The 16,915-nt window shown below is 33.8% G+C and overlaps 1 protein-coding gene across 17 annotated transcripts in view; it reads left to right on the plus strand.

Annotated features, from left to right (window-relative positions):
* DIDO1 (death inducer-obliterator 1) overlaps positions 1-16,915 on the plus strand; it is an 89,736-nt gene that overhangs the window by 49,909 nt on the left and 22,912 nt on the right. For 16 of the 17 annotated variants that reach the window (XM_056812859.1, XM_056812853.1, XM_056812855.1 and 13 more), the window contains 3 exons: positions 509-721; positions 1,783-1,996; positions 16,111-16,600. In XM_056812859.1, coding sequence (XP_056668837.1) covers positions 509-721; positions 1,783-1,996; positions 16,111-16,600 — 917 coding nt within the window. Of the gene's footprint in view, positions 1-508; positions 722-1,782; positions 3,378-16,110; positions 16,601-16,915 lie in introns of those variants that run through there. The other variant, XM_007475597.3, reaches the window with a different exon arrangement.

Raw genomic sequence — 16,915 nt, forward strand, 5'->3', positions numbered from 1 at the left:
GAAGTCATCCTGGTCTTTAAAAATTAAAACCATCTGGAATATAATTTTATATGTGAGCAAAAAAAAAAAGTCATATACTCAATATAATTCTGTCTGCTTTTTTTCTTTAAAGTATTTTCACATAAGATTTTCTTATTTTGAAGCCAAAGTCACATAGCTTAAACTATTAAATGTAAAAAACGGGTTTTGTTTGAGTGAACTAACTAAAACTAGGGATTTTATAAGGATAAATGAATTTCTTTAGAAAATGCATTTGGTTTTGTTTTTTGGCTCTAATTTTTTGTATTTGTAAAAATGAGCACCAAAGAACAGGTATAGGAATGTGAATAATTCAGTTTGACAAGTAATGATAAAGTTAGGAAGTGATAATGATGATATATAATGATATGCTTACTCTAGTGTCTCTAACCTAAAACAGAATAACTCCAACATGATATTATAAAATATTACAACTTCCTTAATAGTTCTGATTGTTTTATTTAAATATATTGTACATTTCAATCTACAGGTTATTGAGACTCCTGGTGCCTCAAAATGTATTGGTCCTGGTTGTTCCAGTGTGGCTCAACCTGATTCAGTATATTGTAGTAATGATTGTATTCTTAAACATGCTGCAGCCACCATGAAATTTCTGTCTGCTGGCAAAGAACCAAAACCAAAAGTAAAAGAAAAGCCGAAACTGAAACCCGAAAAATGCAATCTTCCAAAATCTGGTGTTCAGGTAAGTTGGCTACTGTGGAAAAACAAGTGAAGTATGGTTTTTATTTTGAGGGAAAAGAAAAACATGCCTAAATGATATTCACAGATTTTTTTAGCTAATAGTGTGACCTTCCTCTCTACCAAGCTTCTCATCAGAGCTTTCAATAATGGAACAGATATTAACCACATTTTAATAATTCCTTCTCCCATCTGCCTTCTAGTCAAGGGGCTAATTAATGCATTGGAGAAGAAGTAGGCAGTGCAAGGAAGGAGGTAAAAAATAGGCTCTTTAATATAGCTAAATGATCTTCCCTCAGAGAATTGAAAACTATTTACTATCCACAATGGATAGGTAGCAAGTAAATGCCAGAATTGTTGCTAATTTATATAAGGTTGTCCAAATTTCTGTTTGTTTACTAATTATGAAAAGTGAGATAACTATGTGGCTTTAAAATAAGAGGTTTAGAATTATAAGTCCTTAAAAGATATATATATATTCCAAAAACACAAATCCTATCTACATCATCTGCATCAAATGGTCACTGTTTTTGAACACCTCCTGTCACCTCTAAGCGCAGCCATTCCAGTTTTGGACAGCTCTCGTTTAAATTTGTTCTTATGTTAATATAAAATTTGCTTTTCTATAACTTGATTCTAGTGCTCCCTTCTAATACCAAGCAGAAAAATCTCAATTCTTTCATATGGTAATCCTGAAGACACTTTAAAAATTCAGTCATTTCTTTTGCAATGGTTTTGAATTCTTCACCATCTTTGATGTCTTCCAGTTAGTGAATGTTCTTTCTAAAATGTGGCACTCAGAGCTGAACATATTAATTTCAAATTTGGTTTGGGCTGCAACTTTATCCTTCAGTGCATGATACTTTTATTCATTGCAACCTAACATTAGCTTTTTTGCTTATTATATCACAATTACATGATGGTTTTACTCCATATGATGGTCCCTTAACATCCCCACTGGGAACAGTATAATAACAAATGTTAATTATAATATAAAATTGAAATCAAATCTCATAACTTTTAGCCGTTTTACAAATAGTGATTGAAATTTTACTGATTATACAGGCAGGTATTAAAATTTCTTCTGTCCAGAAGAGGCCAGCTCCTGACAAAAAAGAAAACATTGCAAAGAAAACTGTGGTGACGACACCTAGGAATGAAGGACTTGTTAAGGAAACAACTTCAGAAAGCAGCACACCATCCTGGGCAAGCGATCACAATTACAATGCAGTAAAGCCAGAAAAGACTGCTGCCATTTCATCATCACTGTTATATAAATGTATGTATCACACAGGGATTTGTCTCATCAATCCTTTACGTTCTATTCTAAATAGCCACCCAGTTTTGGCTTGTCCAAGATTTGGAAGTTTAGTCGTGTTTTTATTCTGCTCTTAAAACACTTTCTTCACCTTCAACGATTCATACACATGAATACATCAAGGTTCAGTCCACTTCTTAATCTTTTGTGACTTAAGGTGTTTTGAGAAAAAGAAAATGTGAACACATACACAACACACATACATTCACAAAACATAGTTGTCTACATATGGTTGCTGAATGTTTGTCCTTGATGATTGAGTTCTTAAAAACCATTTCTAGTAGGTGGTAAGTATTTATAGTAATGTCAGCAAATTTTGCCTTAATAGGTTCAACACTTCATCCATGTTCATCAGTGCTCAATACCAACAATAATTTTATTGCTGTACAATTAGATTTCCTCCACAAAAGTCCTCTAACACCTCATCGTGGTGTGGAGGTGACCTTGAGTTCTTGAAGGCCATGCCATTCAGTGGTGGAGTGCAAGCTCTGGCAGCCCCTACCAAGCTGGAAAGGCTTCGAGAGTGTGGGCCCAGCGACGGACGGACTTGTATGTCTGCTGTCCAAGGACCAGCCTAGCTAAATTCGGAGAGGTTCTTCGCCAGATTGGCCATAGGCTGACGAATTTTTCACCCACAGTCACTCACAGACCATCTACTAAGTTGTAGAGGGGTTGGGATCTGTGTCAGGGAAGAAAGTACCCAGACCAACAAAATCCCAGATCCTTAAAGTACATAAAGCATGTATATATATATATATACACATATATATACTTTTTTAATTATTATTTTTGTGTGCACATGTCAACAGCACATAATCTATTCTAATAAGTTGTACATTTTGGAAACTTTCTGCAAATAACCTGAGATGGTACTCTGTTTATGAGATTTTCAGGTTTAACTTTTTATTTCTGACTGGGCAGATTAGAGGGTTTTGTTTATTTTTTGCGTGTCTAATTCATATACTACATTTATTCATATAAACACTAAATTTTACAGAAGATCTGACTGTAGTATATAAAGGTAAGTGAATAGTGTATATTTTCAGAATTGTAGCAAATATTAATGAAGGTTAAGAAAAAAACTAGCTTTCTATTTTCAAGGAATTCTGAATCTCTGGCCTGTATTTTCTAATTCTCCACTTTTGGAATGTAAGAATTAAGTTCATCCATGTCTGTTCCAGAGTAATGAAATTACAACATTCAAATACATTCTTAAAACTAAACCAACTTACATCTGTTTTGTCAGCAGATGATATATACCTGTATCAGTCTACAATCTGACAGTTATTTTGGAAATTAAAAGAGGATAGGCAAAGGGGAATAAAAACATAATACACATTCACCTTGTTTTTGGTGGCAAACTTTGATACTACAACTGATTCTACTGGAATTTCATATCTGAACCTTTGGAAACTTACCTGTGTTTTAATAACTGTATATAATATCAGGAAGTCATCTCCATGGAGGGAAAAATAGGTCTTAACTGTCCTTATACCATTGTCTCTTTTTTTCCACCCCCATTAGCCTCATTCTAAATTTCTCTGAAGATTGAGAGGGCAAAGTCCCTGTCACAGATTTGGAGCTATAAGGGGAATTAGAGACCATCAGAGTTCAATAAGAGGAGAATTATATGAGATGAGGTCCATCTGTGCTTTCTCTACCCTCTTTCATTTCTCTTACCTATCTAGTTTTTTAGCCTGAGGCACATCTCACCTATATGTGTTATTTCCAGTTATAGTAAATGAATAGCAAAGTTCGAATAACCCATTGGTTTGATTCTTATAGAGGTTTATATACTCAAGGATCTTCACTTGCTAAATTGGGAAAGAGGGGAGCATCTCAGGTGGGTTTTGAGGTGGAAATGTTCAACGGAAAAGGGAAAATGGGGCAAGAGTGGGATGGGGTGGGAAAGGGGAAGGTTGGTTATTATGTTTCTTGTTACTCCAGGCAGCATTGGATTTGAAGCTAGAAGACCTGGATTTGAATCCTTGTTCTGCTACTTCCTGTGTGACCTTGGTCAAGTCACCTGCACACCTCTGGGCCTCATTTTTTCCTCAAGTGTAACATGAAAGGGGGTTGATGATCAGATGATCTCTTAAATTCCCTTTTCGGCTCTACACCCTATGAACTTCCAAGATCATACCAGGGAGTAAAATACAAAAAAATCACTCATTGTGTGACTGCTACTAAACCCTTCTAGCCCTTCCTTAGAACTGGTGACCACCCATGGCTTTTCTTTCTTTTTACTAAAATTGTGAGATCTAGTGTATTGTTTGGGATAACGGAACTCCAGATTAGATCATCTTCAGTTCAGTGTAGAATGTCTCATACATATAAGAAGGGGAGGGGAGAAGATATAGAGTAACATCTTTATAAATAGCTCTCAGCAAGGTGTTTCCATTATATACAGATTTTCTGACTTGATAGTTGACTAGTTCTATATTATAAAAGTCAGCATTTGAAAGTACTTGTTTGGGGGTTTTGAAAAAAATGCTCTCAATTTACTTGCTTCCCCTAAACAGTATTGAACATGGGTTATGGCTGCTGCGACAGTGTTCTGGGCCTCACATAAATGAGAAATTTATTTTTCTGTTGGAAGAGGAGCAATGATTCCATAAATTGAAGCTTCTAATTCTTCATTAACATTTTAAAATGTCAGAAGCAGTATGGGAAGTGGATAGAGAACTGGAAGATCTGGGTTCAAGTCTCATCTGAAACATACTGTGCCTTCCTAAGCAAGTCATTAACCTCTAAGTGCCCCTGTGGGAATCTTAAGGCTTTAAGTGACAGAGAAGGTGTCCATATTAATTGATAGAAATAGTCTTGAAAGGAGTTACCTATTCTAATGAAATAATGCAGTCAAAAATATTAAAAATTAGTTAACATGAATAGTTTTTTTTTTTAATCTTCAGCATTTTGGTGCTAATTCTTTCAAAGTGCTGATATGGGTCTTTATTCTCATTTGTGTGAAGTTGGTTTCTGTTTGTGTATCCCTTTTTGTTTCTCCACTTCTGTCCCCAATCATTTGTAAGGCATAGAGTTGAAAACAATTTTCTTAAATTTTTGATACTTATAATCCCCTCTTTGGGTAGTTTATAACTATAAAAAAAAATTGTAGTATTGAGGTTCAGAGGCACATTTCTTTCCTACTTTTTTTTCTCTTTTCCCCAGTTTCATTGAGGTTATTCATATCACTGGCACGGTGAATACACACTGCTTAACACAAAAATGAACTTTAGACCACCTTCCAAAATTTTGCTTTGGATCTATGAGCTATCCTCAAAATGTAGGAGCCAGATGAATTTCTTTGCTTTTAAGAGCGAAAAATGGGGGTAGGTGGGAAAGCTGCATGTTTGACAGAGGACATTGGACCCCACATTTACCCAAGATCTACAGAAATACCTCAAAGAATCATCTGGAAAGGTTCAAAGAGTGAGTTGCTCACATCTGACCAGAGCACATCTGGGTTCTGTTCATGGGGGTGGGGGGAGTGCTAGAGGCCAGCCCCACCCTCCCTCTTGCCCAGTCTCTACCTCTGTGGTTACAGGGAGTGGAGCACAAGTTGGAGCAGGTACAGTGGTAGCAGAGGGCTCTGAGGAGCCCTAATGGGTTGGCTGCTGCTGCTGCCCACTGCCCCAAGGACTTCTTTTCAAGTTGCTGTGATAGTAAAAGTGAATCTGCATGAGCTGGAAGAGTGAAGTGCGCTTCTGTAGTTGGGGTAAGATTTCGCTGAAAAGAGTAGGTGCCAGGTTCACTTGGCACACAGGATTTGTCCAGCCCTGATCTACGGTAACATTTACATTTTGTTTTGAAAACTTAAAGCTTTACATACCATATTCAGATTATTTCTATTTAACTTATTAAGAGATATTTAAAATTTTATAGATATAAGCTAAAAAGTATTAGAGGCAAAGCAATAAGGAGAGATTTCCAGTGCCTCTATTTCTGGTTGTCCCAGTTAAAAAAGCTGTGTCAATGAATCCCTTTTTTGAAATTTAGAGGACATATTAAGTAACCTGTGGAAGTAAAGCATTCATTCCACTGTTGAAATCTGTTACGTGGACAGCCTCCATACAAAAAGATAATGGGGGTGGGTATACTCCTTAAAGAGGTTTCACTGAAAACTTAAAACAAAGCTATAGCATATGAAAAATACTTTGTGGAAACACAAGCATGGTAAATAAACCTGATTGGTTTATTCAGGGTCTGCTTTGTGTTTATTATGGGTTGTTTGTTGGCAGCAATGAAATAAAGGTAATTTTACTACCTGTCTGGGGTGGAAGGTGGGCTAGAATGAGGTTTGGGGATGTATTTATTAGTTTGGGTAATGTAGTTTTAAAAAATCCTAGACTTGGGCCTGTGCATGGGAAATTGGTTTCTCACTAGAAATGTAAGCTAGGCAGATCACATCTGGGCCCCTCAAGTTTCATCTTTAAAATGATTAATTCTAAGCTTTCTTCTTGCATCAACATTTTTTCTATTCAATCAGGGACCTCTGCATGCAATACAAAGCATTGCAGTAGTAGAGTTGATGAGAAGTTCACAGTCTCTAATACCCAGTTGACAACATGGAAAGGGTTAGGACAGGAGATAAATATGAGGCACACAAAGCAATATGTGAGTTCATTAGAAGTTTACAGAGGTTCTGCCTAGGTTGCCTGGGAGAGAAAGGATTAAGGGAAATTTTAATGGAAGAGATTGTATTTGAGTGGATTTTTAAAAGATAGGTAATTGAGTAAGAACAGTACAGGAGGACACCTGATTAAAGATGTGTAGGGAACAGGAAAACACTGGGAGACAGGCCAGTATGGTTAAAAGTGGAGAAAACAATGGAATTACATAGACTGGAAAGTGGAGTGTATAAATACATAGTTTTTACTTTGTCCTTACCATGCCCCTAAATAACTACTAAATTTCTCCCTTGATTTCATTTTTATGACAAATGATTTTAGACCTTATTTAAATATTAATATGTAGTGGTTTGTTTTTTTTTTTTGTTTTATACTATAACCATTGCATTCTTTGTAGAAAAAAAGATAAAATAGGACAAATTGACCATTATGACAAATTGAAAGCAACACATTTGACTTATGCCTCTCCAAATCATTTTTCTCTTAATTCCCAGGATGAGGGGATCAATACCTTTTTTAGGACATGCTTAGTAAGATGGTATACATTTGAATTAGGATTATTTAAAGATTAATACTTTAAAATTTTTTTGATAACTTCACAGAAATCTAGTAACTAGTATTTCATGTTTTCTTATGTAAGTGGGCTACTTACATTTTAAAAGTAGTTATCAGCAGGAAGACAATTATATTCCTGAATTAGAGCTTCTAAAATCATAGAAGCTAGAAGCAAACTTCTAAGACTGAATTTTTGCTCCTATCATTCACTTAAATGGAAGCTTATGGGGCTTTCAGGAGGAATGAACCAGAAGGAGATTCAGGAGAAAGAAAAAAAAGGTAAATGATAGCATATTTTAATTAGTAGTATTTATAGAATATACATTAAGATGACATTTGGGATTTTGTAGAATTATCTTAAGAGGGTGAACTATTTAAGAAGCTCCTATTTTAAATGATGACTCAATAGCTAGCTAAATGATAAGATTTTTATGTTTTAAATTTTGTCCGTGCTAAAATTGGCCCAAAATTGAAACTAGATTAGTAGTCAGTTTATTTTCTTGTCTTTAGACCTCCAAAGCATCTAAGTAAAGAGGCCAATCTGGACCTTTATTCAGAAGTTTAAATTATTTCACTTTTGTATTTGAAGTAAAAATAGATTCCAGCCACCAGTATTAATAGACTTATTTTAATGTCTTGGTGACAACAGAGTGTATGACATCACAGATTAAGAACTGAAAGGGAACGTGTAATTCATCTTGACCAAAGCCCTCATTTTCCAAATAATAGTAACAACTAAGATTGATATGGCACTTGAAAAAAAGCAATGTGCTTTATTAGGAGTATCTTCATTTGATTCTTCCTGGCACATATTAGGCCCTTAATAAATACTTGTTAATTGACTAATACAATAATCCTCTGAGGAAGGTGGCGTTGTCCCTATTTTACAAATTGAGGCAACCTTGGTCCAGAGGATCTCAAGTGACCCAGAGTTTCACAGGATAGTAAAGAGAACTGGAATTTAAATATCCTGGTTCTCTTACTCCAGATAATCTCACTAAAGCATACTTTTGTTTTTTTTTCCAAAGTACTCTATAATAGAATTATAAAGAGACTGGAAAAATAATTAGTGCTATAATTGTATTTTCACTAAAAAGTAAAAGTAGCTTAAGAGAAAATTGAATTGAGAACTTTCCCATCCACTTGGGAAGAATGTCCATATCACAGCTTTTTTACTTTTTTATTTATTCAGATATTTAATTTATCCATTAATTTCTTGAATCTACTCTTTAAAAACCCTTACCTTCAGTCTTCAAATCAATGCTGTATTGATTCCAGTGCAGAAGAGTTGGTAAGGACTAGGCAACTGTAATTAAGTGACTTGACAAGAGTCTCTGAGTAAGTATCTGAGGTTCGATTTGAACCCATCACCTCATCTCTTGCCTTGGCTCACAATCCTCTGAGCTACCTATATTCTTGAATCTACTCTTAGGTGGGAATAGTTTTTTTTTTTTTAAAGTTCAGGCAATTTTGGAGTAATAAGAGAATTAGGTAGGTCTAGAATTTTGAAAAACTTGGATTGAAGTGTTGCCTCTCACATGCTGGCAGTAGGACTCGCCAGCCCTGTCTTCTGCACCACAAGTAGTAGTGGCTTAACAAAGGCGGTTTAATTGACTGACTTGACCCTCTCAGTGCCCCAGGCAAATTGCAGAATAGCCATTTTGTTTCAAGATTATAAAATTTAGGGTCTTAATTGTCATAGGACTTTTCAGCTTGCAGAGGGATGATGGAGATAATCTCATTTTGCACATGAAAAAACTGGTTCAGAGAGATTTTTCTGTAATTCCAGAAGTTACACTACAGTCTGTCCTTACCCAGGATTCTTGCCACTTCACCATCAGGACTCTATCCAAAGAAAAAGCTGTGATGCCTTTTCAGATTTGCCCAATTTGGTACTTTAGAACTGATACAAATGATATTGATTAGCAAAAAGTTTCTCGAGAGTTGCTTTAAAATGCAGTGATATGCACTATCTAGACTGATTTGGAGACAGAGGATCCAAGTTAAGATCCTCACTTTACCAATTAGGTTTCTTTGGGCCATTTGTAAAATGGAAGGAGGCCTATAAAGTTTTATGTTTAAAACTACTTAACTAAAACTAATCTACATTTCTTATTTACAACTGCCAGTTCAAATTCCAAAGGCCTGAATGAATATGATTGTAGTATTTAACTTAGTAAAATGTGGCTATTTTCAACTAAGATTATTAATATATTTTCCCTCTCCCATCAATAAATCATAAGTTTTCTTTTAGAATAGTTCTAAAAATAGTCTCAACACTAGTGCCACTTGTAATTAATTGATAGAATGTCAATTCTACAAAATATAGTCAAATATAATTGTAGCAATAAGTAAAACAATTTGGATTAAAAGACCTTAGGTTCAAATAGTTTAATTTGCTACTTGTTAGAGTGTGGACAGGTCATTTGTACTAGGCCTCAAAGGTTAGATTAGATCTCCTTAAAAGTCCCTTTTAGGTATTTTTACCCCCTTTCCAATATTTCCCATCTCCCAAAAGGTTGTTGATTTCTAATTCTGAAGTAATTACTTCTTTATGCATTTCTTCTGGTTGAAAAATCACTGAAATTTGAATTCTGTAATTTTAAATGTAAATTTTCTTAAATTTTTAGTGCTTTTAACACAAAATACTATGTCCCTTTTGAAAAAAATGCTTCATTGCCAGGAAAAACTTAGCAATTGTTGGTAATCCCCATTAACATACTAGTATGATGCCTTGTGGTATGGAGGTAACCCTGAGTTCTCTCATTATGCCAGTGAGTTTTTCTACCCTGTTGGAAAGCTTTCCAATATGGTATTTGCTATATGTGAAAATACATCTAAGTTCTGAAGAAGCTGGTCGCAAGAATGTTAGCCACCAGATGTTTTTTGTCTTTGCCTTTTAATTCATGAAGTACATAGTAGTCTGGATCTGTGATAATAGGTTTGGAAATTACATTCATATTACATTAAATAGCTGAGATCATGAGGATCAGTTGGATTTTTTTCTACAAAATGGCTTGCCTGGTTCTAGATGGGAGCAGGGTTCTTATAAACTTTGACATTGTAGGGGGTTCCCTTATTATTTAGACTTGAGTGCTCCCCAAGGGGATGTCATTTTAGAAGTTGAGACAAGTCCCCAATTCTGAATCTTGTCTACTCTTAGTTACTGCTGGCTTTCTTCAAGCCCATGAGAGGTGAAGAGCAAGTGAACAGTACTGACTAAAGGAGACATAAGATCAGCAGATGGAAAGAGCAAACCAAACCTTTTAAGCCAGGTTTGGATCAAGAGATTACTAATTGATAGAATTATCACATTTCCCTTAGATTTTCAATTCATATTCTAGCCTTGATTCATGTAGCTTTTATAGTTTACAAATAAAAGTAAAAAAATTTTGAAATGTGATCCATTACTACTCTTAGGTCAACATTGATAGAAGATTGCTGAACAATTGGGGACACCTGAAAATTGCATTTACTTAGCAAATTAGTAGATCCTGAATTTTTAGGGATCCTAGATTGAGGATTAGAGAGGGATTTGATATAAAACTAATATTTTGTGCCTTTTAAGTTGGGATAGACATTGTTTAAATTGTTTTGCTTTAGAAATTAATATAAGATAAAGCCTTGTGAAAGCCTTTCACAAGGTTTTCTATTGCATACTTCATCAATTTGATTTTTGTCTGTCTCTAAACTATCAACCATTTAAGTGAATGTTTACTTTTTGAATTTTGCTCATTGCCAGAAGTATTCGGCAGCAAATGTCTTCTGCAGAGGGATAAGAAAAATCTTAAGTATACATTTTTACTTTAACAACTGAAGAGTAGATAATGCATGTTATTTTCAAGAGCGGAGCTAAAAATCCTTGATGCAAATCATAGAATATTGGAATTTCTGCAAGCAATATTTATTTTTCAGTAATTATTAGCAACTAGTATTCATTTTTCAGAGATGATGTAGGATTGTAACAGAAAAAGCCAAATAATATTTAGGAGTCATTTTATATTGCCACCAAACTTAATTCCCTCTCTATTTATCTCCCTTTATATGCTTTCTAAGGAATTGGTAGGGAGCTAAGTTGGCAATAGAACCAAAAGGTCTGAATAGTTGGCCTATTTCCATTGCCTTGTGAGGTTTAAATGAGTTGATTATATGTAAAACATTGCAGACTTTTATGTACTGTATTGTGGTCTGTTAAAACTAATTTACCTTGTCACTTAAGGATATAAAAAGATGATTTTAAAAGACTTCTTAAAGTGATGAATCTAGAAGCAGGAAGAGAAGACTTGGATTCAAATATGACCTAGGACACCATGAGACACTGGGCACTTAAGTTTCTCTCAATTTCCTCATCTGTAAAATGAGGTCAATAATAGCATTTACCTCCCAGGCTTATTGTGAAAACAAAATCAAGATATTTTTAAAGCTCTTATTTGTAATTTTATTCAAATGTAATACATTAAGGGAGAATGAATTATCATAGACTCAGTTAACAAGTATATATTTTAAAGCCCTTACTATCTGATTAATATTAAAGTAATTCTAAAAATGTTAAAGCTGCTATATCCCAACTCAGCCTCATTTTTATAGATGAGGAAGCAGTTTTAAAAATGAAGTGAAAAATGCAGTTAGTTAATAGCAAAAAGGACTAGAACCAGATTTGTAGACTTTGGTATTCTTTCCTTTCTGCCCCCAAATAATACCTCCTTACCTTCAAGCCACTGGAATAAAATTCTATGATACTTATTTAGGCAGGAGGTTTTTTAGGGCTTTTAAAAACATTATTATTGAGAATTTTTTAATAGACCATGACTTTTATTTAACCTGAAATTGCTCAATTTAAAATGAGACTTAAGTTCTTTTTTCTAAACCTATCCATAACACTTAAGTCCTATGTATTTGTTTTTGAAAGGGGATTGTGGCAGCTTCACAGTGATAACAAGAAAATGAGTGTAAAACTTTTGTTATGTTATTGATTAAAAAGAAGCCAATAATACAGTTGAGATCAGGTTGGTGATAAAAATTTTTTCCTTAAAGAATGTACTTTAAATTATTTGTAGGACTATTTAGTATTTGCAGATCCCAGTTTAATTTATACAGCAGAATCATCATCTACTTGTTCACTCTTTCATAATGGGAGTCCCATTCAAAAGTATTATTTTCTTATCTAATGTACCATTATTATCTACATGACCCTTTAACCCAATAAAAGGGTACTTATAATAAAGTTTGGTTATTTTACTCTGTAATACTGCCCCATTTAGCAAAAACTTAACTGAAATGTAAGTAACCTTAAAGTTTAGCATGCCACTTTCTTATTTGAGGAAGGTAAATAATTTTGAGCATAGTGTTTCATTTTACTTTTGGTGGGTGGAGTGCAGGGTGGTTATTTTATGCATGACTTCATTAAAAAAACTCATCCATAAAAAAAAGTACCATCAGTATCAGAGTGACATTTTTTAAATTGATGGATATAAAATGGAGACAAGTGAAATGAGTTTGAATGTGAGTTAAGATGTTAGACCATAATGCTAAATGATTCTGATTTTCAATAACATATCTAGTGCATGAAAAAAGTATTAAATCCTGAAAACATCATTGTCGAGATTCGAAAGTAAAATTATTACTGTTATTGATAGCCTTACCCTACTGAACTGAACCAAAAGATATCTACTAAGATTTTTAAAGAAATTGGATGTGACACACCTGTAGCTTTGTATGTATGCATATTTATAGACACACGGACCTTAGGAAATTTTTATTTTTTTCTGGATTGCATACTGAAACAATTTTTAACATTAGTTATCTGACATTTGGGGATCCAAATTCCTCCCTTCCCCTTCCTCATTTTTGAGCACATAAGATAGTATTCTGTACATTTATAGACCTTTTTGAATTTAGTAAAAACTTATCTTTCCTCACACTCTGCTCACCTTTTGCACAGCTAGAAATTCTTCCTCAATCTGTTTTGACCTCCCATATACTTTTAACACATTCTAATTTGTATTTATATACATGTTTTATCCCCTATTGCAAAAATCTTCAGGGTAGAAACAATGTCTCTGGCTAGCACAATTAATGCTTTTTGAATTTTTACTATCTTTAAGTCCAACTCTTTATTAAGTACCACAGTTTTATTAAGCCTTACTACCCCTCCTACCATCTCCCCCACTCTCATCCATAGCACTTTAATTTGTACTTTTTGTGGAATCAGATTTCGTTTTGTATTAAAGATATACCTTATCTGAATTTTCAGTCATAAGGCAGATGAGCATGGTGTTTTATATGACATAGATATGAATGTTGGGTTGAATTTAAGTACTTGCTATGGGCAGGGTATTGTGAATAAACAAACTGCCCTAAAGATTAGTGTAAATAATATGAGTGAATGATTGAATGTGGATAAAACCAAATAAGCATTGTTGGACAGTAGACATCCTGACACGTTTTTGGTATGGTTTCCAGTCTTTTGCTAGATAAAGATAACAGCTTTAGAAACAACACATATACACATCTACTGTGCTCTGCAAGATTCTTTCTGATTCTTATATGTTGAAATCTTAAAATAGTTGTAATATGAAATGAAGATTCTCAAATTAGAAACATCACTGTATTCTGGTTAGACTACACTCAGTATTATAGGCTGTTAAAGTAGAAAGCAAGGCAACATGATTTTGTAAAAAGATGCTCTATCAGGATGGATTCAGGCCCCACCTCTGAGTTATTGATTGACTTTCAGCAAGTTATTCATAATTCTCCAGACAACTTTTTGTTTAGACTCTAAAGCTGCAGAATAGGTGATGGATCTTTATTGCCAGGTAGACTTTTCCTTACCAAGAGTTCTTATATCAATGAAATGCTCCATCTATAATATAAATGGTGGTTTGGTTAGGCATCGCATATGATTGGAGAAATCACCTATTTCTATACCCATTTCAGTGTGTAATAATCAACTCAACTTGAAATAGGTCATTTCCCTCTGGATAATATGACAAATGCCTCAATATTCTTATCTTCCTAGCCAACTTCCATTCTGTGAAACTGTTGCCAACTAAAATTTCACTGTTTCACTGCCCAATTCTTGGTAAAATCAGCTTGCACATCTCACCCATTATTTGATCTGTAAAATGAAGTAATAGATGATAGCTAATCTTTCCAGTGGCAAATTAGATATTACTGGTCCATCCTCCCAAGTCTTAACAAGCACTCATTCTACCTGGGTCCTATTTGGCCTAAAGTTTAAAATGTTTTCCCACTATTTTTATTTAATTCCAATTTTCATTCTGCCAACTTGGTCTTCAGATGTATTCGTGAAGGCAGAAAATATAGCTATATCACTTCATTTTATCTAAGTTTCTGTTCAAGTTCTGCTAGCTGGTATTTTGGCATGGATAAGACTATATAGATTACTATACAAAACTTCAGCAATTAATATTTGGGTATAATTTTTTTTCAGAAATATCCTGGATATATACCTTTACAAGAAAAAGTTGTTAGAATAAGCCTAGATTTAATATCCTTGTTCAGATTGACAGTTCCAGCCATATCATCTTATAAGCTTATAAGCTTTGTTATAAAATTTGAAGTATTAGCTTCTGGCACAATTATCCATTTCTCTATACCTTCCTAAAATTTCGTTTGCACTTAAAATTACTATATGATATATTGTACATGCTTAACTGGAACCCAATATTTCTCACCAGTAAAATGGGGGTAGCATTACTTGCAGTATCAAGCTAATTGAATTATGAGAACAATGTCGGATTAGTCTTCAAAGAGCTATATGAATGGGAATTTTGACCTTTTGGAGGGTAGTACTTAGGGTTAAATTATGTTCCCTAATATGTAAGTGATAGTTAGCTTAGACCTGAATATTTTAGTCTGACACTTTAAGATTTTCCATAAACAGTATATAATTCCCTTTTCATGTGGGTTTATTTCACACTTAAGATTTTAAATTATATTGTAGTTAAGATAGTTAATGTACTAAAATCCCTTATGGTTAAAGATTCAAATCATAAAGGATATAAAAGTTTTTTGTGAAATTGCAATAAGAATTTTTCAGAAAATATTTTCACTTGTCCTATTAATCTTTTCTGAATAAATGGATTAGAATTTAGAATTTATATATTTGAAGTTTTTCAAAATGAGCTCTTTAATTTTCTTAAATCTACATATCTGGTTTAAATTATGATGTATATTCTGATGTGAAGTTGAGTTAAAATTCCCTGGGGTTTTTGATGAAGACTATGCTTTTCTGTTTTGTTACAGAAGAATGATAAAAAAAAACCATGTTAACCTCAAAAGAAAAAAAAACAACAGTATTTCTAATAACCCTAAAGAGAAGATGGTTGTGTTCATGATTATTAGAGATATATAATTACACTGTTATTTGTTATTTTGGTTTTAAAGCACTCTACAATATAACTAAATTGAAATAATACATGTTTCATACTACTGTAGTTGTTAAAATGGTACAAAACTTCTCCCACAACTAGTTGAGAGAATTGAATATTACTGTAAAAATTAATGTATCATTCCATCTCCTTGTTTGATTGGTATCTTCATACAATGGCATTTTGAAATCATTAGTGGGCATTCAATGAAATGTTGTTTTATGTTCATGACTTGTACTCAGCATTGAATTTTTTCTTATAATTCCTTTCTGTAACAGTACTTTTGACAAATGAAGATTTTGGTAGTTCCCTTCCTCACATTTCCAGAATTCTTTGCTTTACTAAATATTTGTTATTTACTGTTAAGTGAATTTCATTATATTTCTGAAAATATGAATTATTCTAATTTCTTTCTCCATAGAAAAAATAGATTTTTAAATGATTTTTAGGTTTGGGGTATGTTACTGCTTACCATGTTTGTTTTTTTCCTTTGTAGCCATGAAAGAAGAGAAAAGAATGGAAGATAAAATGGCCACACCCCTTCCAGTGACAAAGAAAGTCATTCCTTCAACTTCAACTTCAACTTCTGTTGTTGGCAAACAGACCTCTTCTTTGCCTAGAAATTTAGTTTCAAAGAAGGCCCCTTCTTTTATTAATGCTTCAGTTACTAAGCAAGCCGTTAAAAATTCACCTGGAGGTTTCAAAGGTGTCATCCCCAAGAAGTCATGGTTGTCTGGCAGTCCATCAGGCAATGTTTCAAATACCAAACAGTCAGGATTGGCTTCTGCTTCTGTAGCATCAGCTTCTAAAAAATTAAATGTTTCTTCTACATTAGCTGGAGGGCCTAGAAAGCCAGTAACACCTACTGCTAATCCTGCTTCCTCATCCACTACAGGAAAATCGGGAGCTAGTCCTTCCCAGTCCCAACCTAATTCTCAAATTCGACAAAATATAAGACGATCCTTAAAGGAGATTTTATGGAAAAGGTGGGATATTTTGCTTTTGAGGGACATATAACTTCAATTGTGTATAAGTACTGAATTATACTATTATTTAATAAGATGGAAACTTTGGAGAAATACTTTTTCAACTCCAAACCATAGCCATAAAATTTTTATATTATAATTATTATGTACTATGAACACTAGTTTGCTGAAAGCTTCTTGCCATGAAGCTAAAGTTAATATTCCATATGTTGAAATGAAAAGTTTTTGACACCCGATTTTCAATAATTTCAAGTGTCATCCAATTTAATTATGTTAAACTCAATGTTTTATATAGTCTGTCTTTTGATTATTCCA

This window comes from Monodelphis domestica, chromosome 1, assembly GCF_027887165.1.
Source record: "Monodelphis domestica isolate mMonDom1 chromosome 1, mMonDom1.pri, whole genome shotgun sequence".
NCBI lineage: Eukaryota > Metazoa > Chordata > Mammalia > Didelphimorphia > Didelphidae > Monodelphis > Monodelphis domestica.